Source organism: Chrysemys picta, chromosome 8 (assembly GCF_011386835.1).
Source record: "Chrysemys picta bellii isolate R12L10 chromosome 8, ASM1138683v2, whole genome shotgun sequence".
Lineage (NCBI taxonomy): Eukaryota > Metazoa > Chordata > Testudines > Emydidae > Chrysemys > Chrysemys picta.
In genome coordinates, this window is record NC_088798.1 from 55,180,180 (window position 1) to 55,206,364 (window position 26,185).

At 45.6% G+C, this 26,185-nt stretch overlaps 1 protein-coding gene across 2 annotated transcripts in view; it reads left to right on the forward strand.

Annotated features, from left to right (window-relative positions):
• Positions 1-8,838: 8,838 nt before the first annotated feature.
• The window catches only part of RGS8 (regulator of G protein signaling 8), a 35,389-nt gene continuing 18,042 nt past the window's right edge, over positions 8,839-26,185 (forward strand). The window contains exons 1-4 of one of the 2 annotated variants that reach the window (XM_005290748.5): positions 8,839-9,050; positions 17,382-17,440; positions 21,516-21,617; positions 22,371-22,435. In XM_005290748.5, coding sequence (XP_005290805.1) covers positions 8,943-9,050; positions 17,382-17,440; positions 21,516-21,617; positions 22,371-22,435 — 334 coding nt within the window. In that variant the 5' untranslated portion in view covers positions 8,839-8,942. The remainder of the gene's footprint in view (positions 9,051-17,381; positions 17,441-21,515; positions 21,618-22,370; positions 22,436-26,185) is intronic. The other variant, XM_005290749.5, reaches the window with a different exon arrangement.

Below are 26,185 nucleotides of genomic sequence, written 5' to 3' on the forward strand. Positions count from 1 at the left end.
CCCCAAGGCACAGAACCCCAGAGGACAGTGGCCCTGGAACAATTAGTCCCCACTGTCCCTGTGGTTACTCACCATTTCAGGGCTCTTGTGGGGTATGTGCGCTCGCCTTGGGACAGGCAGTTTATGCTATTGTGTGCACTGTGCTTGTCTATAAGTTCGGCCAAATCATTGCTCTGTCTAGTGTTAACAATGCTGCCTCTGTTAAATGTTGCATTTTGGCTTTACAGATGCAACCTTGAGATCCCAGCCGTCCTTGTTATCAATGGCCAAAAGGCTGCAAAGAATCAGGAAGCATCCGTGAAGAAGCAAGGAGGACCTTCTGCATGAAGTCATGCAGCAGTCCCTTACTGAAAATAAAAAAGTACAGGAGTGGCGGGAGACCGAAAGGAGGGTCCGCCAGGAGAATGCGGATTGCCGGCAAGAAACCATGGGGCGGCTCTTAACCATTATGGAGCACCAAGTGAACTCAATGCAGGCGCTCATACCACTCCAGACGGAGCAGATCTGCGCCCACCCCGCCCCACAGCCCTTGTCCCAAAACTCTTTCCCTTGCGCCCCCATGTCACCACCAACCCACTTTCCCCAACATCTGGTTTCTTGTCGCCACCAGCTGCCTCCAACACCTTTAGCTTCACCGCCCAGCCCTGCAAACTATGACACTTACCCACTGCACTCAACCCCCCTCACCATGCATTTTAGCCAGCCTGAAGTGCAGCACTCATTGCACAGCACTCCAGACAGGAAGGCTGAGTATGATAACAGGACATATGCAAACCTGTGATTGTTCCGTTCCCCACCCCGCCCCCTTCCCTCCTCTCACACAGCACAGATGTGTGATGCCATGTGTGTTTCTTCAGCAGTTGTGTTTCTTTTCAATGATTTTTTTGGCTTTGCAAACATTCTTTATTGCATTAAGTGAAAGACAGCATAGCCCAGGAAAGCAACAGGCACTGCAAGTCAGTGCATCATACGTAGCAAACACAGATGCCTACTAGCATTGGAACCACTGCACTTCACTCCTGTGCAGGGCACCAAACATTACTGGTGGCTCTCATCATCGAATTGCTCCCTCAAGGCATCCCTAATCCTTACGGCCCTGTGCTGGACCCCTCTAATAGCCCTGGTCTCTGCCTGTTCAAATTCAGCCTTCAGACATTCAACCTCAAAGGCCCATGCCTGAGTGACGCTTTCACCCTTCCCTTCCCAAATGTTATGGAGGGTACAGCATGTGGTTATAACTGTAGGGATGTAATAAATAAATAAATTAATGGAGATATCCTATCTCCTAGAACTGGAAGGGACCTTGAAAGGTCATCAAGTCCAGCCCCCTGCCTTCACTAGCAGGACCAAGTACTGATTTTGCCCCAGATCCCTAGGTGGCCCCCTCAAGGATTGAGCTCACAACCCTGGGTTTAGCAGGCCAATGCTCAAACCACTGAGCTATCCCTCCCCATCTGTTGTCATCAGTCAGATCCAGCTTCCCATTCAGCCAGCACCAGCGGCCCTTTAAACGGCCAAAAGCACACTCAACAGTCATTCTGCACCGACTCAGCCTGTTGTTGAACCACTCCTTGCTGCTGTCAAGGCTCCCTGTGTACGGTTTGATGAGCCACGGCATTAAAGGGTAAGTGGGGTCTCCAAGGATCACAATGGGCATTTCGACTTCCCCTGCGGTGATCTTCTGGTCCAAGAAGAAAGTCCCGGCTTGCAGCTTCCTGAACAGGCCTGTGTTCCAAAAGATGCGTGCGTCATGCACCTTTCCAGACCAGTCTGCGTTAATGTCTGTGAAAAGCCCACTGCGATCCACAAGCGCCTGGAGAACCATTGAGAAATACCCCTTCCAATTTATTTACTCGGTGGCTAGGTGGGCTGGTGCCAGAATTGGAATATGTGTGCCATCTATCGCCCCTCCGCAGTTAGGGAAACTCATTTGTGCAAAGCCATCCACAATGTCACGCACATTACCCAGAGTCACGGTTCTTCTGAGCAGGATGCGATTAATGGCCCTGCACACTTGCATCAACACGATTCCAACAGTAGACTTGCCCACTCCGAACTGGTTAGCGACCGATTGGTAGCTGTCTGGAGTAGCCAGCTTCCAGATTGCAATCGCCACACATTTCTCCACTGGCAGGGCAGTTCTCAATCTCGTGTCCTTGCACCGCAGGGTGGGAGCGAGCTCAGCACACAGTCCCATAAAAGTGCCTTTCCGCATCCAAAAGTTCTGCAGCCACTGCTCGTCATCCCAGACTTGCATGACGATGTGATCCCACCACTCAGTGCTTGTTTCCTGAGCCCAAACGTGGTGTTCCACGGTGGTGAGCATGTCTGTGAATGCCACAAGCAATCTTGTGTCGTATGCGTTATGCGTGTCGACATTATCGTCGGACTCCTCACTGTCACTTTGTAGCTTAAGGAGTAACTCGACTGCAATTCATGACGTGCTGGCGAGACCCATCAGCATGTTCCTCAGCTGTTCAGGATCCATTCACGCAGACTGAAAGGCAAGACAGAGCGCACAGTACAAAAACCATTGAAAGATGGCACCAAATGTGAACAGAAGCACAGGGATTGCTGAGATGCGAAGCAATGCATCATGGGGCATTGGGACAGGACCCAGGATGCCCCTCGCCTCCCCGCTTCCCACAGGCCTCAGCCCCAGAATGGGAAGAGGTGCTCTGTGGGATAGCTGCCCATAATGCACTGCTCCAAATACCGCTGTAAGTGCCACAAATGTGGCCACCCCACTGTGCTTGCAGCTGACAGTGTGAACACACGGCAGCACTTTCCTTGCTGCTGTCTCCGAGGGCTGGTTTAGCTCCCAGCGCTCTACATCTGCAAGTGTAGCCATAGCCTTAGTTAGAAGGGGTTTTGGCAAGAGAGGCCTTCCCCAAAGGCTATTTTTCCTGAGGAGAATTATTTATTTTATGGTATAAGATTTTCAGTGAGTTTCAAAGGTGTATTTACTTTTGTATGATTTATGACATCTCTTGCATGAAATAAGCACTTAATTGCAGAATGGTTGTAGCCCCAGGACTGTCTGATTTGCCCCATGCCTCAGCACTGCTCCCCACCTCCCACTCGACTCACCCAAACTCCTTTTTGGACTGTCAACCACAAAAAGTTACCATGTGAGTGAAGACCTGGCAATGCCTTTCTGGACTGGTCTGGCAAGAAATACAACACTTGTGCAAACATTTACAAAAGTGACCAGCAATCAGGGGCCTGCCCATTGGGTGTCCCTCTTGAAATACCTTGGACCTGATTTTCAGAGGAGCTCAGCACCCACATCTGCTTCAGCTGGGTCTGTGGTTGCTCAGCACCTCTGAAAATCAGACCCAAGATGTCTCAGGCTGGGCACTGAAAATCAGTAGCCACTTCTGAAAGTGTGGATGCTTGTCCCTCATGTATACAGCCCTTGTTGCTCTGGTGGTTACAACTGTAGCCCTGGTTCAGTGCTGTAGCTGGCCTGCAACTCCCATTGACACCAATTGGAGTCAGGGTACTTGGTATTTCTGAAAACCAGCCCAACCTGTCTCAAGACAGGCACCTAAAATCAATCACTGGTGATGAAGTAAAGAGGTAGTGGTGGACCAAGAGACCACACAAAGAGTCCAAAATTCAGTTTTGTTTATCTGAGATTTTCCATGTGAGGGAACTGCCGAGACCTGGAACCTCAGTGCTGCAACATGGTTCTAAGCTTTGTACGTATCCCAGCTTCTCAAATTACAGTTCAGGCAAATTACCAGGTGCAGCACCATTTCCAACCTGCATGTGTGACAGGCCTGCCATATGACCCCAGTTTCCTGTTACCAATTTTCAGTAGTATTTACAACTGATACGACTAGTTAGCATTGTTCAGACATATATCAAAGACTATATCTGCAAGATTTATGTTGCTCAGGGATGTGAATATTCCAGCCCCTGAGTGACATAAGTTACACCAACATAAGTGCTTGTGTGTACTGTGCTACGCTGGCAGAAGAGCTTCTCCCACTGGAGTGCAACAAGGCAGGAGGAGGAAAACAGGAGCGAGGATGCTGAGGAGGAGGGGGACCCAGAGCCAGAGGATGGCACGGCATCCTGATGGGCCATGTGCGGCTCACGGGCTGCCCACCACTGGCATAGCGTGTCTTCGCCAGATGCACTGCAGCGTTGCAGTTATAGCGGTACAGCTACACTGCTAGCACTGTATGTATAGACCCATCCTGAGTCACTGACTCTGCGGTTTACACTCCAAGTCTGCATATTGACAGATCAGTGACCCAATTCAAGTGGGAGGGAATCATTATCATGTTTAGGTGGAGATTAGTGCAGCTGAGTCTCCTTTCAGGGAGCAAGGCAATTGTGAGACCTTTCAGAGGTGAGAATCCAAAATAGAGAACTATGAAGTCAGGGAAGCTGCTAATCCCTGTAAGGGCACTGCCCAGGTGTCTTACTTTGAATGAAGACTTTGCTTTTGTTTACACACAAGGGATTTACGTGTTTTACGTACGCAACATCTACTGCTGAAGATGTCTTTGTCAGCAGACAAAGGCCCCAACAGCAAAGCCATTCTGCATGGCCTTGAATGTATTCACCCTTTATTCCAGCAGTATATACTCCTGCGGAGTTTAAAGCTCTACTCCTAAATACAAAGACTCTGCCACTGGTAATACTCATTCAGCCAGGCTTCCACATTTCAGTTACTATAATCCCAGAGAAAATAAAGGCCCTGGAGACACTAACACAGAAGGCCTCTATCCTCAGCTGAAAGCGCCTCAGAGCCAGTTCTGCATGGCACAGGGTGATGAATGTGCAGTTATTGGATCTTTTAACAAAGCAGAGTGAATAAAAGTGCTTCTGCCATTAGCCCAGAGCACATATTTCTCTCTCGTCAGAGCAGTATCCTTTGCTGTGACTTTTCACAGTTACATAAATATGGCCTATTTTTTCCCCTGAATTAACATCTTGCTCTCTAAGTTTAGGCTTTCACACACACATAAAACAAACTGTCTGATTTCTCACACACAGCTGGAACCTTGGCTCACAGGGGAGGAACTGTTCTGTTCCTGCAAATATAAAGCATTCACAGTTAGTGACTGACAGATGGGGCTAAGTCTGTCCTGTGAGTGCCCCCAATACCATTCCAGCCTGTAAAATTCTGTGCACCATGGTGTGAACCTCTTCAGAGAGGAACCATCCACCCCCATCTCCTCTGTTCTACTGAGAGCCAAAAACTGATCTTGTAACCATGCTCTGAGAGGAGGCAGATGGTCCTATGGTTATATGCTCCACGGAGTGGGTGGATGGTTACATGGCTTGGGACACCGAGCAGATGGTCATGCACTCCAGAAAGGAGATGACTGTGAGTGGTCTCTTTCAAAAGAAACTCAGTGTAACGTGCAATGGGAGAAAGTGCTGAAATACCTGGAGAAAATGTGGATAGTGAATGTTGCTTAAAACCTTAGAGCTCTGGGGGAGAAATCTCAGACAGCACTATTATGGATTATTTGTACCTACAGGCCCCAACTGGGATTGGGACCCTAATTAGCTAGACTTTTTAAAACAAAGAAAAAGGCAGTCTCTACCTCAAATTGCTTATAATATAAAATCCCAGAAATTCTTTCCATCTCTGGCCTAAGTGTATGATTTTTGTTCACCCCTCATCACTATGGTACCTGACACCTGGTTTCCAGTTTCATGTGAGGTCTAGTCACAGGGGTGGGCAATGAGTGACCCATTCGGGTTTACATGGTGGTTCAGCTTCTGCAACTTGGGGATATTTGTGTGACCTTTCCCCCGGTCTAGTAATATTTATGGCTGAGGAACCGAGATCAAATTAGGAACGAAACCCTGATTTTGAGTCAGTTTTGGGCAAACCTTTTGCACAGTCCTAATATTTATCCCCATACCCCTTCTGGGAGGAGCTACACAGTATCTCTAGTCCATTCTGAGCCCCTTCTGTCTTGTTCAGGCTGGACTCAGCTCCATACCTCCCCCAGAGTGTTGGTTCTTACCAAGGGGGCTGTCTTCATATTTCTTCTCGCCTCTCCCAGTTAGGCTGCAAGGGGCTTGATCTGGATGACAGGGGATGGATCATTGAAAATTGTCCTGTTCTGTTCATTCCCTCTGAAGCACCTGGCATTGGCCATTGTCGAAAGACAGGATACTGGGCTAGCTGGACCATTGGTCTGATCCAGTATGGCTGTTCTTATAGGATAGCCATCTGCCGAGGTTTTCCCAGGATCATCCCTTTTTGGAGGTAGCTGTTCCAGGAAATCTGTAAGCCTCCCAAGGACATTTAAAGTCCTGGTTTTTGTCACTTGTGTAGCCATACACCACTCAACACAAATTTGATCAAAACTCTGCATGAAGGAGAGGAGTGGTAAGGAGCTCAGCCCGAAAGGGGAAGGCTCACATTGTGCCCAGCCATGCAGTTCAGCTGCCTTTCCTCAGCTCACCTGGCCCCACCACCCTGCTCCTCTGTGCCCAACTGCCCTTGCTCTGCCCACCCCCATAGTGCAACCACAGCACCTTCAACTCGAGAAGAGGCTTGGGCAGGCCTATATGGGGTGAAGGAGCCTGCCTTACTGAGAGAGCAGAGACCAGCTCCGTATTTACCAACTAGGCCTTGATTCACCGTCCCACCCCTGCTCCCCACAACTGTACAGTGCACCACACCACCAACTCTGGCTCCTCCTCTTAAATCCCAGGTTTTTGTACTTCAGGTGGCAACCCTTCCCACAGAGCTCCCTCTGTCTCTTGCAGGACGGGGTCTGACTCCATAACTCTAACCCATAGTTTCTTCTTTCATATTCTGTGGCTGCCCCCTCATTTCTCTAGTCCTACCCAAGTCTCTCTCTGCCATCCTGGGATAGGGCTGTACTGAACCTCTCACTGCCATTCATTAATGCACATCTTGCCACTAGTTCACCTTTATTTCCAGTGGGCCAAATCCTCCCCCCAAAACCACACCTGAGTAGCTGGGCTTGTGCAGGAAGCTCCATGGGGCCGGAAAGGAGATATCTCCACCACCTCCCCCAATCATCAAGAGGCAGGGAAGCCACTCCGTAGCTGCTACGGCAGCCCCATGGCTGCAGTAGCCCCGATGCTGCTGTGCTCCCACTATGCAGGAGGAATGTCCCATATATTGAATCCACAGTCTCTGGTCCTGCTTCTCACCTGCCCCACTCTTGTCCCCAAATTCTGCTGCCTGGAAATGAGGAAGGAGCCCGCTGTGGAGCCCTGGATGGACTCCCAAAATCTTCACCTATGGGCAACAGATCCACATTGCTTTTGCTGCAGGTAGGGCCCTCCCCAGCTGCGGATCAGGGGTCAGGAGCTGTCCAGTTTTGTTTTAAAACATTAATTATTGTTCCAGTGTTGTTTGCCTGCTGTGACTGAAATACAGACTGATGTCTCCCATACAGAGTGACCCATAATGAAGCCATGTTCCTGTGGCTGAATATCTAGGCCATGAAGCACAATGATAGCCTTGTGGTTAAGGCATTTGACTGTGACCCAGGAGGGCTGAGAGACCTATTTTTTGCTCTGATATAGACTAATGTGTGACCTTAGTCAAATCACAAAGACATACGAATGAATATGTATATAAATGGCACTGGAAGTGATGTGTGCTTCCAGTGTAACAGGTGGATTGTGCATTGACTGACACCCGGGAGACCTTTCAAAGCTTGCACTGAGTTTTTCATTGCACCACACCACTGATTTTTATTAATGGCTGCCAGAAAACTAAACCCCCACGCGCCTCTATGAAAATTTAGGGCGCAACCTGGCAGCTTGGCACAGGTGGCTAACAGGATGAGGGGGGACCCTGCCGGGAGAGTATGTGATACACCTAACCATCTCACCCATTTCTTTTTATCCTCATGAGTAAACCAAGTGTCCAAAGCCAGATCCAGCCCATCCAGGCAGTGCACCATTAGATCTGAATAAAGAGGAATAAGGGTGGGATTTTCAAAAGTGCCTAAATGAGCTAGGAGCACAAGACCCACTTACTTGCAATGGGACTTTGAAAATCCCACCCTAAACACTCGGAGAGGTGGCAATCTGTGCCTTTCCCTGGGGAGGATTATGGCAGGATCCCTGGGATTTGGGGACCACTGTTGGAGGAGCATCGAGCCCATGACCAGACAGATGGCAACACACACAGCTGATTGGTGTTATCTGTTGCAGCAGCCGAAGATGAGGAAATACATCCTGCTCCATGCTGCCCCACTCAATCCCTTTGGTCCCATTATGGCACGGCCCAGGCGAAAGGGACCATAGGCAGGGGCTGAGAGCTATATGACCCTGGTTCAGCAGGTGTGCACAGCACACCCTCCTGGTTGTCTCAGGGTGCCCATATCTTTGGTGGCTCTGGGGCCAGGGTAGCCCTAACCGATCCCCCATTCTTCAGCTGTGCACAGGCTTTCTGTTTGCTTTGTCTCCAGGAGAACGTGAATCTAGAAGTATGAGCACAACCACCCACTGTTTCCTATAATAACAGTCTCTATTTCTCACCTCTAGCACAGCCCTTTCCTTCCCAGGTTAATAAACCAAAAACCAGGTAAGTTCTAGCCCTCCTTTCTTCCCGTCCTCCAGCGATCTCCTGGGAATCATTCTCCCCTCCCCTTTCCCACCACCGTATGCAGAAACAAGTGAATTCTGGGGAGTGAGCCTTAGGCAGCAGCCAGTGCACTGGAATAATGAGAGCTAGACAGGCTGTGCCATCCTGCACAAGTCTCTGTGTGTCTCTATCCACTGTGTGTGTATGCATCTGCGAGAGCGTCCTCTCTCTCTCTCTTCTCCCCCTTCTCTCTCCTTCATAACCCCCTCCTCCTTCCACCAGCTCTTGTTCTTTTCATGAGATGCAGAGCTAGGAAGCTAGGAGAGTAGCCCGGTGCTGCAGTTATTCTAGAGATAACTGTGGTCAGGCTGGCTGCCCTTCACACTCCCCGATGTACCAGGAGGCGGCAGACCCTGTCATTCAGGGCCTCGACGAGCCATGCCCATCAAGCACCTGCCAAAACCACGTAGCCACCACCATGCTGACAGCTACAAGACAGGTAAGACCTAGGAGTTCATTATTATGTAGGAAAGCTTCCGGGAAAGGCCTCTGTGTGACAGGGCTACAGGCCTCTTGGTTCTCAGCTCAGATGTAATCTCCTTGGTGTTGACTTTTTCTTTATTCTAGCAACAATTCCTGTGGTGAACAATGGGCCTGCAAAGGGGTGGGGGAAAGATCCGCTTTGACTGTCACCCCAATTAATGTCACCGTACTGCTTCTGTTGGTAGTTAATCTTTCTGTGGCCTCTTATGAATGGCCTAAAAAGTCTAGACACTGTTTCCAATTAGCAATTGCAGCAAGAGCTGTGTATTCCTTCTGATTAGCCCCCCCCTACGCCTCACCAAACCTTGTCAGGTCCCATACTAGAAGCTGGGACTCTGGTTCTAGAGGTGATATCTGTTTCAAGTGGAGTAGCTGTGGTCTTTTTACACTGCTAGAATAACAATAATTTATCCTGGTAGCTATAGTTACGAGGTCTTCACTATATTTTTAGTTTCATTCATATTTTTTTTTTACAAGGATGGATCATATTTTCTTTTAAATACTCGGCATCCAAGTTATTCATGCCATTGTGACTAACACCAGTGATTAACACCACTGCTCAGTTAATTAAAAATAAAACTAATTTGAGTGAAAGGAGAATGTGTCGGAGGTGACAGAACTATGCCAAGCGCTTGATGTAGTGTAAATGTGCAGATGGTAAGAGAGTTGGGGGCGGGGAGCAGGCGAGAGCCAGTCCAGGAGGGCTGTCTTTACCCTCCATGCTGGCTGTTGGATAACTACTACTCATGGTGCATTCTGTTGTAACAATTTCCATATTTTTGTTTTATGTTTGGTGCGTGGGGTGAAATCTGGTAAATTAGAATGGTCATGAAATAAGAGGGGCCAGTAGCACTGAAGTCTACACAAGCTTCTCAATATGGCTTCCCATCAATTCACCTCACTCCTGACCCATATTAATCTTGTTATTCTAGTGCCAGGCGCCCACACAGCTCTACTAATGCACCTCAGTTCTGACCAATATGAACCCTGCTGTTCTGGTACTGAAACCCTATGCCCCTCCCTCACTGCACCATGCCGCCGCTCTGCAGCATGCTTCTTTTTCCACCACAAGGCCTCTCCTACACAGAAACTGATAATGCTGGCTTATAATCAGTGGGAATAGCCTGGGCATTTACTTTGAAAGCTTTCTACACAACGCTGTGGGTGCTTAATCATTAGGGCTGGAATAATGCATGCGAATCCTGCAAATCACAACTCTGCCAGTATACCTCAGTCCAGAGCTGTGATACTCCTGCTATTCCAGTCCAGCCTCCTGAGCAGAGAATTGAGCTGAATGGTGTGGTATTTTTTTATGAGGAAAAAGCTCTCCTGGAGAACACGATGAGCCCATCTAGCGCATTTCATTTATGTCCTATTCCAGGTTTGAACAGCGATCTCCCCAGATGAAAGATGGCACATTAAGACCCCGATCCAGCAAAGCACTTAAGTATGTGCTTAAATTGAATAATGGGAGTCGCCCATTAAAGTTAAGCATGCGCTTAAATCCTTTGCGGGATTGGGAGCTAGTCTGCTGTGCCACCTCGTACCTCTGAGGAGTGGTCAACAGCCCTAACCACGCTATCGGTGGGGCTTGTGTGTCCTGTGGGTGACTGGTCTGATAAGAGCATGCGGACATAGCTGCCATCCCTATTAAATGGATTTCTAATTGTACATCACTTGGGCCTGTAATGGGATGCAACTGCAACCTCCAGGTGTCAGTAGGCTGACCAGACAGCAAATGTGAAAAATCAGGACAGGGAGTGGGGGGTAATAGGAGCCTATATTAAAAAAAGCCCCAAATATCGGGACTGTCCCTATAAAATCGGGACATCTGGTCACCCTAGGTGTCAGCCTGAACATGGGTATTTGGTGAGCCTGCTAGTTTATAAGGTGTTCAGTGTAATTATACCCTTCTCTTGGAAACTCCAGGTCAGTGACAGACAATTCAGGGAGACTGTAAGTACCAAGTTAACTGCAGTGTCCAGCAAACCCCACTCTCTGATGTCCCAGCACATGTAAAAATGTGCAGAATTTTTTGCTTCTGCTCCCTCATCTAGTAGGCTCTACCACATATAATTTGTACTTATAACTTGTACATTTCCAGCAAGGGTCTGTCAGAGTTTCCACGGTAAACCGCATTTTACAGGGGTTCATGCCAGTTGCAGTTTAGATACTGCCATACTGACATCAGCAGTATCAGTGAGGCTGAAAGCTGGGAGGACTCCAAGATGACACTGAACAGACCTATGTCAGGATAAATATTTTCAGCATCTCTGCTCCACACATACCAGCACCATCTCCAAAATGCACAGGCACGTTCACACACACACACACGTGTGTGTGTGTACAGACATCACATTTAAGGGGAATCTCAGCAGCTCCGTTCCAATGCAAATGCCATTACCACTCAGGGAGCCTTACTTGTTTCCTCACTGTTGATTTTTCATTCTGCCTGCCTGGAGGAATCAGTGAGACTGAATCCTGAGCACACAGGCTGTGGTCAGAAGCCATCTAGCAGTTAGAGGGATTTGTTCTGCTGCATCAATCACAGCATGATGCCAGAGACAGTCCAGGAGCTGCTTTTGTCATTGACACAGGGGAAGAATTTAAATAACTGGCACTCTCATGCTGAATACAGAAAGACAAACCTATGGATCATATTTGAAGTATCTCATATTTGTATTTTTAACATGATCTTTAATTTTCAAGGAACTCTGTAGCCCTGTGCTCTCTTACCTCCCTTCCCAGCACAGGATGAGCCCCAGTGCTTTCCTACCTACACCTACCCAGTATGCGGTCCCCATGTCTGCCCTGTCTTCCCCAGCCCAATACCTGAGCTTCATGCTCTCTCCTAGGTCTAAAGGGAGTAGAAGCATTACAAAGCTTTAAACTAGAGCCTCAAATGTTTTCTGACCCTGTTAGTATTGCTGTGAGCTGGGTTAAACCTTGTTGTTATGGATTGGGTGAAAGTGCTGCCTTTCAGTCAGAATAAAAGTAAAGAAGTGTCTGAAAAAACAGAAGTAGCACCCAGAATACAGGCACATGGGAAAGCTTAAGGAGAAGCAGAACCACATTATTATTACATTTTTAAATGCAGGGGCTAGGGCTTGGACTGACACAATGGTTTTTGTCTGCGTGTGTGAGAGCAGGAGCAGGGAGAGACAGAAGTGGCCAGAAAGCTAAGCAGACAGTAACAGAAGCACTGGTAATGTGGCCAAATGAGAAATCTAAGAGACAAGGCTTTTGGGGTGCAAAGTGCTGGCTGGAAAAGGCAGGTTTGGAACAGCAAGCAAAGAAACTCTCCTACTGTTTGATTCCTGCTGTGTTCAGGGACTTTATGTATAATCTTAATAATATAATAATAATATATAATAGTATAATAATAAACAGGACTTTATGTATAATCTTTGTAAATAAACAAAATTGCACCAAAGAAAATACATGGCGCTATCATCAGTTTCTCCTTCTAGTGAAAACAGGCTTCGGGGCCCCAAATTTTGGCTATGCACACCAGTCAAAAATAGTACCAATATAGATCCCACCTGGTGGATTTCTCACAAGGCCCTTCTCACATATTATAAATCACCTTTTTATTTAGTGTTCTGGCAACAGGAGGGTTAATTTCAGGCTGCAAGAGCATGACCTTTGCTGCAATCCCAATGTGCTTCACTGTAACCCCAAAACAACATGGCACTGTCTGAACAGAGATCTCTAGGAGGACTTCTCATATTAGACATCAGATACTGAGAGAGATTGTAATGTTTAACACTAGAGATGTTCCTTGGGCCCTAATTCTGAACTGTGGCTGAGAAGAACTCAGCACCACTCCAGAGGAGGGATTAAAGAGTGCACTAAACTACATTTGCAGTCCCTTGAGCCTGGGCCCGCCCAGGTGCCAATTTGGTTCCTGGGTATGTTTGAACAGCCTCATGTGGGAGGTGGGGTGCCAGAGGAGCCATTATGGCATCTCTGCACCACCCAAGGTTCCCACTACAGTGGGAGAATCCCCCTGTGGCCAATTCAGATGGTTTTAGGACAGTGATACAAAGCTGAAAATGGCAAGGCACTGAGTGAGAAGAGAGTGGCAGGGAGGTATAATAGGGAGGGAACGATGGGAAGAGAGAGAAAAGGAGGAAGAAAAGGTTGAGACAGCAGGAAGGAGAGACGAAGAAGGGAAAGCAAAATAAACATGAGAGGCAGAGAAAAGGAAAAAAAGTCAAAGCAAACATCCAAACAGTCGCCAAGATTCAGAGGTGAGTCAAAATAAGAGTTTCTAAGAGAGTCTAAACTGATGTAACTTATCACTTCTGGCGATTCAACAACAAAATTACACTTCCTCAGGGTATGTATGTTCCAGAGTTTTAGCTCCAGGTCAAAACTATTTGTTCCTTTTAACCTGCCCTCCGTCCAAGCACAAAGCTCTCAGTTGTATATTACTCATGGCAGAAGTCAGATTATGGCCCCTGGCTGCAGCCTCACCTAGTTAGGCCGAATAGTGTGCAGCTAGCCCCAGTGTGGGGCAGCAGGGCACTGCGATTCCTCCAGTGCAAGCCCTCAGGCTCTTGGGAGCTCTTCCCACAGAGATCAAAGAGGCAACAAAGACTAATTAAAATTTAATCATGGGGGACTTCAGCTCCCTGGATATAAGTTGGTCAAATGTCACCGTGGAACAAGGTTTATGGAAGCAATTTCTTGGCATCTTGAAAAAGTGCTTCTTGGAACAGCTAGTTGTAGAGCACACAATAGGAAAAGCTACTTGCCACTTATTCCTAAACAATGCAGGGGACAGAGGAGTAATTAGTCGCTAGATAATAATGCCTACAGTCTAATTACATTTAACATCCTCAGGGGAGGGATTGTACACAAATGTAGCATGGTGACACTACACTTTAGAAAGGGAGATTTCAATAACATAAGCAAGCTAACTGAGAAGACCTTAAAATTAGAAGTGAGGTGAGGAATTTAAAATCTTTAGAATCAACAGGGAGGCTAGTTAACCATACCGTAACAGAGATAACCAAAGGCATGCACATGCACACATACTTCCCAACCGGAAGGGGGAAAAAAGCATGTTTAAATGACTAGGTGCAAGAGATTATTTGAGTCAAACAGGTATGGACCTGTAGCCCAAGTGAAGAAGTTCATTAACCCAGGAAACCCTCCAAAATGCCAGTGAATGCCATCCCTTCCCTGTCTATGATTGGACCAGATGATATCCTTGAGGCCTTCTGTGATACCTCTGAGCAGAGTACTACGCTGTCCTCACTCAGTGGGAGGAGGAATGTAGGAGAGGCAAAAGTTACATATCAGGCCCTGAGTGAGGATGCTGCCACTGACTACAAGACCATCAAAGCTGCAATCCTGGGCCAGCTAGCAGTTTCAGAAACAAAGGCTGCTGTTCTGTAGGAAGCATGTTTCTTCACAACTGTGGCTATTCACTTTCACTTGGCAGCTCAGTGGCTCAAGCCACAGTCTGGGATAATGGGAGAAGCAATGGACATAGTTGTTCTAGAAGAGTTTTCACATAGCAGGGCAAGCCAAAGGCATGCCGAGGGGGTGACAACCAGTTGTTTGTTCATTATAATAAATTTGGGGGATGTTGTCAGCTTGCCATGGGCAAAACATTAGTGACATAAAGGAAGCAGGGAGACATTTGAGTTTACAGAAGGTGCAGAGGGACCTGAAGGAAAGAGCTTGATGGTAGAGATGAGATTATTGATCCAGTAAATTACCTTCTGTCCTGGCCAATGATCTTTGTGTCCATAGAGTCTCCCCGATAACCTCAGCTCAATACCACACATTTATGTTTTGTGTATTTCCTGTTAGGTCATGAGGAAATTGCTGTAAAAGATTTCTTAAAGAGATTTAAAATGCTGGATGGTATTCAAATTTAATATTTAAATGGCTGTTTTATTAAAAGCTTTTAAATAGAAGCCAGCATAGTACGTCTGCTAAAACAAAAACACAAGGGCCATTGTAGAAGGAATTTGCTATAAACCCTTCTCCTACCTCACAGAGGCTTTCTAAAATATTACACTGCAAAATATAATTCTCTTTATCTTCAATTTAATTACATTTGCCATGGTGCAGCTATCAACCCAGTGCACTTAGTTTGTTCCTGATTAACTCAACCCTGACCCAGGAAAGTAATGGAGAGAAATATCAGTCTCCACGGTTATTCTGGGGCTGCCCAATAACCCACTTCGCCCCAATAAATGGATGCTTTAACAACCCTAACCTGGAGAATCAATAAGGCAAATTACAGGCTTGATTCTCCACTCTGTTACACTGGTGATGTCAATGGAGTTCACATGTAAAACCTGATGTAATAAAGGGAAGACTAACACCACAATCTCCAGATTCATTATACATCCAGGATTGGTGGCTCAGAGATTTGGTTTGATTCAGATGAAAGCAAAGTCAAAAAGTCTGGATGCTGGAGCTGAACTTTCCAAAATGGGTCTTTTTGTTGGTCAAGAAGTTGTGTTGAAGAGCCCTCAAGATCTGGCTTTTTTGTTATTGAAAAAATAACACATCTCATGATATTGCAGTAACTCAGACAGAAGTAGGAAGAAGCACAGAATAGTGAAAATGACATGCTAAACGTTCACTGAGCTCTTTGCAACATTGTTTTGAATTTGGCTTGGATTTGGGCAAAGGCTCATGCTAGTTGTTATTTAGTTTGAACAAATTCACTCACCTTATCAACACCATTCGCACACCATGAGCCTCAGCCTCTCACACTGGATGACAAAAGTCTTATGTCAGCCCCACTCCCACCCCCGTTCATTTAGTTTCTGGCTCCTGATAAACTGAGGCCTGATCAATCAGCCTGGAGTATTGTGTACTAGCTGAGAATAGATAAATCACTTCCCTGAGAACTCCAGGTTATAAAGGAATAGAAAAGTTAGTACTGCTCTTATATTTGCTTAAATAATTTTTGTATCAGTCATAAATCTTTTCTCAGTAGATACTGCCCATAAAACCATATGTGGTCTCAGGATATGCTTCAAGCTGGGGCTACAAAAAAGCCAAAAGTCTTTACTAAGAAAGAGGGGCTGGTGAGGCTTTAGATAGAATACCAGTTCCAGACAATGGCAGAAGGGAATAGTAAAACAGTGGTAACTGTATGTTTGTGTGGCCAAGGGAGACATTTTGCATCTTTTCTGAGAATATTGGTTAGGATCTGTATTAAAGGGTTGGCATGTGGTATAGAAGGAAGTGGGATAAGAACAGGTCATCATAGCTTCACAGAAGTTAGAGGCAAAAAGATCTGTTAAGTCATCTAACGAAGGATTTTAAAAAGTGACTTAGGAGGACATGTGCCACTGACTTTCAAGTCACTTAGTTGCTTTTGAAAATGCCTCCCCTTGTCTAACCCCTCTGCCAGTCCAGGCCTGAGGGCACAAGGATGGAAGAGCCCATAGGTCTGTATATGAAGAGAGAGGGGAATTTGGATCTGTAACAAAGGAAAAGGTGAGAGAAGACAGAAAGTGAGACACTGGTGGCTCTGTGTGGGAGGGCAGGGAATTTGGGTTGTTAGTAAAAGTCAGGTGAGAAGTGGTATGAGAGAATGTGAGATAACAGCAGGTCTTCATAGGATGGAGTGGAAATTCACATCTGTAACCTGCCAGGGGGGATTTTTTACTGGCTCTGCATTTATCACATTACATCCAATAAGGAGCCTTCCTTGCCTCTTAATAGATTTGATTTGGTTCTGATGACAACAGGACTCTTTAATTATACTCTCCAGTACCTTTTCTGTCAGCAGCTGTCTGTGGAAAGAGCTCTGTGACCTATGATCTGAAAGCAATAACGTATCCCAACCTCAGAGGAGTTTTTTTTTACAATAATGCAGGTTGATGCTTTATTCCAACTTAATCAGGGTAACAACAACAGAGAATGTTTGCAGGGGAATCCCATCTGAATTCTCCCTGCGAACATTTCTCATATACAGAAATGCCACGCGGTGGATTATTTTACTGTAATAGAAGCTAAGGGATCTGTGATCAGGTTAACAAGGAGGAGGAGGATGAAGGATGCAATAAAGTGTTCTGATCAGGTGGGCAATTCTGAAATCCCACCAATGAGATGTGTGAGCCGGCTCTGCAGTGTTAGTGTAGCCAAGCCTCAGTCTTCTGGATTAGGCTGCTTTAGTGTTTACTGGATGTGACACAGATAGGAGAGCTGCTGTCAGCTGTGCTGCTGCTCGGAGAAAGTGGGGAGAGGGAGGTGTGTCTGAGTGTGACTTTCTGCCTCTTAAGAGACTGCTCTATTCTCTCCGTAGAGCCTCTCCGATCACACAATTGGCAAAGATCCACAGGCCGTGAGGACAGGTCAAAGGCAGTGAGTATCTTTTCTCTGTCTCTGTCTATCTGTCTGTCTGGAATGCCTTATCCATGTTCAGTTCATCTGGCTTTCTACGTATATTGATGGATGTTCTTAATCTCTTGCAGTCTCTTTGGAAATCTCTGCTCTTCCTTTTTAAACCTCAGTATTATTAGTTTTCTCCCCTGGGATGGCTTCATTGTTCTTGTCCTGGGGTGACTCTACAATGTCATCTTGCTGAAGTTGGGTGCCACGATCAAAACAAACTCCCCCTCTTCTGCCCCCAAATAGCACCCTCAAAACATGCACCGGAAGATGCTGGCAATTCCTCTCCGCACTGGAGTTCTATTATAGGGCGGGAAAAGAGATGGGGTGTGTGGTGAGAGTGTGGGGGAAAAATCCATGGATGGATTCCTACTGGGACCAGTGTCACAGAGTCACAGGTTGGATTTATCAAGGTGTAACCAATTGGCTGTACCTGCAGCAGATAGAATTACTGGTGGGTTTAAAAGACTGGGGAAGAGAGAGATCACCAGAGCCTCAAGTTTGCCCTCATTAGCAATCCTGGGTCATTGCAGCAATGAAGAGAGAAATATGTTGGTCAGAGAGAAGTTCACCAGTGGTCAGCTGTGGCATCAGCAGGAGGGGTGCTGTGATAGAGGGAAGGGAACATTGTGGACGATGGCGAGGGACAGTGGGGATGGGGTGGAACTGTCGTAAATCAGGAGCCCAGAAGAGTGCAGAGCATTTTCGTGGTAGAACTCAACATGTGGGGTTATGTGGGAGAGGAGCACCAGCAGCTGCCCAGCTCTGCCCTCAGTGACCAATGCCAGCATGGCAACAGGGAAGAAAAATCCTGGCTACTGGAATCCAGGAGATCACGTGCTTTGGTTTCACATGCGAGTGAGGTTGTGTTAATAAGGAAATTTAAAGGGGCTTAGGGAATTATAGGGATTGGTTTCAGCTAAAACACAGTGGAAGGCAGACTGTTAGGGTGGGGATTAAGGAAATGCACTCACTGGCATGTAATGCAATCCCTGCTCCATTAGTTTAGTGGGGAAGAGGCTTTGTGCATTTTTAACGTAATCAGGTCTTAAAATGGATGCTGCATTTGGCAGCAGTAGCCTTGGGAATTACTCAGGCCCAAAGAAGGTGGGCACCCCCTCCTCCCCAGACAATCTCCTCTCTCTTCTGCTCCTTTCTCTTCTGCTTGGGTGCCTTCTTTGGGTAAGAGGATAGGGAGGTTACCAGGTGCTTCTCCTCTCCCATGATCACTAGGAAGCAATTATACGGTGTGCACCAGGGAGACAGTATCTACCTATTCTGTGTCCCGTCCGCTTGCTGCCTGGTGGAACCTGGCCTTCCTCCCTGGAATGAGATTCAGTCACAAGGCAGAGGAAAAGCTGGCCCTGTGCCAAAGGTTGTCCATTTCCTTGGTTCTTTTCTCCTTCTCCTCAGCCATTCACAGACTGCACAGGCTCCAAGAGTCCAAATGATTAGATGCATCAGGAATTATGCTTTTATATTGTGTGTGAATGTTTGAGCCTGTGGTGGTTAAAGGACCAGCCCCTATAGAAGCGTGAAGTCCTCGTGTTATTTTATTTACAGGTTAGTTGCAGTGCCAGCTTTTCCATGATGCCTGGTCAGTAACATCAACCATGACCTGGAGGGATGACAGGGGCAAGAAGTAGTTTGGTCTTAGCCACTTTAGTCCTGAGCTGAGCCCATTGAGCAAAGACTACCAATTGTGTTGAATGACAATGACATGTACTGTTATGTCAACTCCTGCCATTCAGTGGGGAGCTGAGACCACTAAACTCACTTCACTTAGACTTGAAGCTGGACTTGAACCTTAGTTCTGGGGATTAAAGGAGAGGTGGAAATTCCTGCTATGACCAACCCTCAACTCTGAATGGTTTTCACTGAAAATCCAACATTCCCTTCTAGGAGGAAAGAGAATTAAATGGGTTGAGAACAGCTGTCCCTCCTTTTACAGAGGATTTTTTGATTTTAAGGGACAGGACGTGAAACAGTAAATCCCTCCTCCCTGCAGTCTTATCTCCTGCAAACAGCACTGACCGCCCTACAAACCAGCCAATTAAAGGGTTAACTGTAACCGGATGCCTGCATGGATGCCTTACTGATTCCATGGAGGTAACTGAAAAGAAATGATCCATTCTTCACCCCTTCCCACCCTGTTACCCTCTCCCTTGTCTGATAAGCCTTTAAGCTCATTCCAATGTACCTCTTCCCTTCCTGCCCTTCCTTTGCCTCTCCATTTCCCATGGATTCCATTTCCTTGCTTCCCCTCCTGTGTCCTTCCTTGGAAGTCAAAACCTTAGGCTCAATATTCCATCAAAAATGAGATCCTCCTTATGCAGCAGCATCTCTGTCTTTCATGTACTGTTATTCCCTGCTGCAGTCCCTTGATCTCAGACATCAGAGAAATTTAACCAGCATTGCGGTAATGTGTGTCGCACCTCTGCTGAGCAATTCATGAGCCTTTCATAGAGTCTGCTGGAACAGGCATTGCAGGAAGGATGAAGGTTGTGGGTATCTGGAGAAAAAAGCATCAAAAAGCTTATAGATTAGACTCAACAAGAGGGTCTGAATGAAATAGCATCGGAGTCCTCAACATAGTTGAGTGATGGCATTTTACAGGGAATGTTTCTGCATCAACGTTTAGAGTCCTTGTGGAATTTTGTCCTGAGATCTTTGGTCACATGTCCATGTTTTGATGTCGTCCAACAATGCCTGTAACTACGGATCTCAATATTTTGCAATAGCTAATGTTACCAGCTGTCCATATTGTGCCAGGGAGATAAGCATTGCATTCAATTAATATTTAATTTGCTCTAAAACTATATTAAACATGCATAATAGGAATTATCTGAGTGTGATAAAGAAAGAAAAAAGGTAGGCACGATGCAAATTGGCTCAGGGACTAGCACCAATGTATTCAGAAAAAATATTATATATGGAATGGAAGAATGTTGTGCTTCCCTCTGCATTCACGGAAAGCTTTATCAATCTGTTTTGCAGAAGAGTTAAAAGAAGAGGGTCTTTCCAGGTCAGGGTTGGGTCCAGTAGTGGAAGATTGTGGGCTGAATTATTGAATTCTCCAATTCTCATCCCCAGGAGAAGGTGCTCTTATTTAGTGCTGGGAGAATCCATTAGCCAAGATGCTTTTCAGGTTGGAGAGGGGAGTAATGGATTATGCATTTCTTGCTCTTTCAAACCCTGTTGTAAAACTATTAACCAATATTTATTTGTTTGAGAGGGGACAGTACCAAAATAGTACTGTTCCTGTACAGTGGCAATTGCTCTCACCTTCCTGTTTGATGCCTCTGCACCCAAGTTTTCCCAGTCAGATTGTTATGTAATAATTGTATGTTGTGCACGTGTCTCCTACCCCACTGGATGGCTGGGAATGGTTACGAGGTGGGAAGGGGTGAAATCTGTGGAACATGTTTTAGAGAGTAAATGATAGAGTGAATCCTTGCACAGATAAATCTGTAGTGGATGAAATTTATCTCTAGTCCACTAGTCCTGGTCACTCTGAATTTACAGATTCCATCCAGAATCCTGCCAGGCCTTTATGATTCTGTATTAGAGGGTCATTTGCAGAGCCCACCTGCTCCCTCTGATCCTGTATGCCCCCCCTAATTGCAAGAACTCATGATATTTGTGCCATTTGCACTGGTGAAAAGTGGAGACTGATTTTTGGCACATCTGCCCAGTTCTCCCTTCTATCATCCAGAGAAGAGCGCCACAAGAAACCATTCCAAGCCTGTGGCCTTTCACACCGATTCACCATTCTGACCTCCTACTGACTTGTGAGCTACAAAGCAAGGGCTTTAATTACTGGAGACTCTGCTCTGATATTTTAGTCCTATCTGCCCAAACAAAAACCATCCTAGATATCTCTCAGCCTTCACTGAAGATGTTTGGCTAAACCCTCAGAACCCCTGCATGGGGGCCTCATTAGATACAAAGTCACTGGGATCTTGCATTGTACAACTCTGGCTAGCCTTGTAATTGTCACCTTCTCTGGTTCTCCCCTACCTGCACCCCTATCCCCTATTGATTACAGGAACAGAGGGATGAGAACTCGCCTTGGATGCCTGTCTCACAAATCAGACTCATATAATGATTTCACAGCCATTCTTCCGGATAAGCCCAACCGGGCTTTGAAGTGAGTATAGATGCACCATTCTCCTTCCCTTTCTAGTTGTATTTCCTTCCTTTCATTGTACTTTGTAAGCTTTGAACCCCAATCCCTACAACTGGAATTGGTTTTAGCGCTGAACATCCCTGAAAAATAATTAATTTAATCTTTTGAGAGCAAGCAATGAAAAATCCCCAAATCTTTGGAGATCTGCTTGTCCCGAAAAGACAGAAACCCAAGGAACTTGAAACAGCACCAACTCTGTTAGAAAATACTTGCATCATGGATACATTGGGGCAAATTCTCAGATAGAACATGCATACCACCTCCCTGATACAAATGGGAGTTGTGTGCATTTATCTGAGGACAGAATTTGGCCCATTGTTATTACAAGTCTAAATATAAGCAGTCACCTCTGCATAACAGGTGATCAGCTTCTTCAATCCATAGCACTATTATGCTCTACAATGCTGGAAGCATTTAACTGATATGCTAAGTCTCATTATTAAAGTCAAGAACAAACAGCTTTATTGAATGTATCCAGCTTGCGTTAAGGTCTAGCTAAAACAACTAAACCCCCACACCCCAAAGTGTCCTGTATCAGCATGCACTAGGACTTCTGTAAAAATTGGGATTAATTCGTCAGTGATTGTCTTTACTTTGGTTGATAAAAAGTCCTGGTTTAAAAGATCTGGTGTCTTGTCCAGCCCTTCCCAGGCAAGTTGCACCAGAAGGCTGTCTGTAATAGACTATGTGTGATTGTCACTTCCTTTCTTTTAGAAGATTATCAACGGAAGAAGCCACAAGATGGGCAGATTCTTTTGACAGTCTCTTGTCCCATAAATGTGAGTAGAAATCACATTCTACCTCCATCCTCTTTCACAAATATTTACTGTAGTTCAAATGTGAAGAATCGTATTAGATGGCACAAGGACCCTCAGTGGATCTCCACATAACTGTCTATCTTAACCATCCATAATTAGGGCACTATCACAAGAACATGCTGGGAGGGAGTGTGTACTATAACACTAACATACACTGTGGCTGAAATTTTCAAACCCGCCTGGGGGATCTGGCTGCCCAATTCCCATTAATGTTAATGGGAAATCCAATGGGCATTCAAATCCCCTATGTGACTTTGAACATTCAAGCATATAGCTTTGCTCACTACAAAAATGACATATTTTAGTTATTACAGGGTATAACCTATAGTTAAACATACATGTCTGAATGTTCTACAAACACAAACTATACAAAACCATGTCATCATCACACTTCATACCACTAAACAAATCAATCATTCCAATTCTCTTTATAAAAATATTATTCTGCTCCACCAACGCATCCTACTGGGAAGCTATGGAATTCTGATATCATGGAATGTAAGATGGGACTGCAGCCTTTCAAAATCTTTTCTACACCTTTAACAAACAACATATTAAAATAAGCAGTGTATATCCAATAGCATATTTCCATTTCAGAATGAAACAAGGGGGCAAACTGAGATTGTGTGAGCAGTGTAAACCAAGAGGGGTGAGTGTGTGGTGAAGGCTTATATTTCATGAGGGAATGGGCTGGGCTCCTTAAGGGGTTTACGCTGACTTTTTTTTTTCCTGAGCCCCATTGAAACCCCAGTGTTTTCGGTTGGGAATGAATTGGTGACTGTAAACTACTTTGAGATCCATGGATGAAAAGTTGCTGTATTATGTCACCAACAATAAGTCACTGAGAATATTGCTTCTGCAGCGAGGGGGAAAATATTCAACTTTTAAAAAACTCTTCTTTGGTCAAAACACAAAATATCATGGAAAACTTTTGTCAATATCCAATTTTTTTTTGCCCATCTCTAATTTTGTCAGAGTCCCATGTTACCCTGAGCATAAGTTAGGATATTAAGAAAGGTAAGGCATGGAGCATACAAAAGTAAGCTTCTGTTACAAAAGCTAAGTAGATAAGGTTATATGTGGTGAAATTATAGAAATAGTTTCCTTTTTAGCTGGTTGATGTGACTCCAGCCTTAGAACATCATACAGTGGCCATCATAAAAATGTCAGCATTTATTAGCAGCTACCACACATGTAGCTGAGACACCAGCTTTCTCCCATATCTAGAATAGGAAGTCATTGTAGTAACTCTATGGTGTGTGATGAAAAAAGCTGAGTTTCTAATAATGGCCCCTGTAGAGTTACCCAGTGAATAGTGAAATATCAGTAATTTAATAACCCTCCTTTCCAGGGAATACTCTACATTCTGTTTTGTACCTGAAGCCTCTGGAATTGCTAGTGTGAGGGTCAAAACCTGCTCTCAGTAAAACTGATGCAAATCTGAAGAAACTCCATTGAAGGCAACTGTGTTACTCTAGAGTTACACCCATGTAAACGAGAGCTGTGCTTGGCCCACAGACCTTTGAGTAAAAGGGATTATCGTGTGGTAGTCATTGTAGGTATTTTCATTTTCATAACTGCATTAAAAAGGCAATGGAATTGCCTAAGATTCATTGTGGAAGCAGAACAAAGCTTCAGTTATCTGCATTTTCCCCCCCATTAAGTAGCACACTTGAACAAACATTGTGCTAATGTCAGACAGATAAAGAAGTCCTGTATCTACTCTAGCATTTCTGTGTGACTATCCCCAGTGAACATTTTCAGCTAAGCGCCTACAGCTAGTGGCAAAAAAGGAGAGAACTAGATCAGTCAAATTTCCTTATGACTGCCTGTGTGAACAGTGTTTGCTAGCGTAATATCAGCTCATGCTCTGGGGCGTAAGCTGATCACCAGCTGGGCTCAGAAAGAAATTTTCCCTTTGCTTTATAGTGTTATGCAGGTATCACATTTTCTCTGAAGCATCTGGCATTGCTTCACTAGATAGACCACTGGTCTGTTCTGGAATGGAAACTCCTATATAAATTTCAGAGGGGTTAAGAATTAGTTATGGTTTGCTAATTCACTTGGAATAACGTTGTTGGCTCACAATTTTCACTTGCCACAGTCAAAGATAAACCTGGAATGAGGTTTTGGGCCTCTTCAGACCAAACAATTCCATGATGTAATGGTGTGTTATGGCATAGACAGTGCTCAGGAATTGAATGAAAGAGGGGAGCCAATTCAAAGCTGTCCCTCCAGGGATATACTGGTGGGAATGGAAGGAAGCAGGGAGGTATTTTTCAGATCAAAGGACGGAATTAAATGTTACTAAAGTGATACAATCTTGAGACCCTCATAACAATTCAGTGGGTATTGCTAAGGTAAGGAGGTTGACACTGTACATAGAGAGTTAGTATTCTTTTTTGGAACTTCTGAACCTCTTGTTGCTACATACAATGAGACTACAAAGAGGCTGCAGGTGGAGGCATTCCAAAAAGGCCTCTAACAGAGCATCATGCAGTCTCTATGTGTAATATCAGGTCATTTACCTTTGTAAAATGTCCACTGAAGTATGAGAGGCTGCTGCCTGCATCGCTTTAGTGAACTTTATAGTAACGTTTAATCTCAACATAATACTTTCAGGAGAGGGTCTCTTGAGTGGAGTCTAGGAGGACCTTAGATAAAAGGTGTTATGCTTCCAATAAAATCTGGTTCCAGAATGATACCAGAACTTAAGGAGATCCATTGCTCTCACTCTCTCCTACCCTCCCCCACAATCTCTACTCAGAACCCCTCTCTTTGGAGGGTCTCTCTGATTGCAATCTTGACCAGGAATCATGTTATTTTCTTAAATAATATGCAGCATTCTCATTCTGGACATGATTCATCTCTGCACCAGCATAGAAGCTACCACCGGGACTGAGGGGAAGCTGGCTTGTGCTTTTCCTATCCTGGGGTTGCTGCCATGCAGCCCCCCAGTGCAGGTTAGGGCAGCCCTAAAGGGTATCTTACCTTGTGTCCTGGCTGCCGTGGCCCCTATGGGACTTGCAGCATCTTAGGAAAACCCACGGCATTGAAACACTGAGCCATACCCCCTCCCGCCCTGTTTTCCTGCACCGGGGGCTCTCATGGGGTTGTAGAACCAGTGGTGTCATCTCTGCACATGCTGGGGAGTTCAATTGCACCAGGTGTATTCCTGGCAGGGAAGAGAGCTTCTGGCTGCTTGGAAGCCCTTTTAGGCCAGCTATGCTGTTACAAAGGGGTCATAGGTCACCAATGAATTAGTCCCATGTCTCTAGGGACTCCCAGGATGGGAAATGCCCTACTGGATAAAGGAAATGGAATGATTCCAACTGTCTAGTCTGCAGATCATATAAAAATACATCAGCATCAACACTGGTAAGTGATCAGGAATAAGGGAGGCAGCACAACTCATGTGCTTCCAATCACACACAGCTCTGCAGCAGGCATCTGGGGATAAAGTGTGCGACTCCCCCTCTGTCATTCTAACACTGCTTTAAAGGAACTATTGCCAACCGGTTAAGAGTGGCTGAAGTCTTAATTTTGTTGATACTTTCAGGTAAACAACTTAATGCCGCGTATCTACCTGCTGGAGACGCAGAGCAGTTCAGAAGCACAGGATCAGCCAGTCAGCTGCCCTTTTGCAGCAAGAGCTTTCTCTCCCCATCACAGAAAAACCTCAAAACATAATGCACAAATATTCCTTTGGTT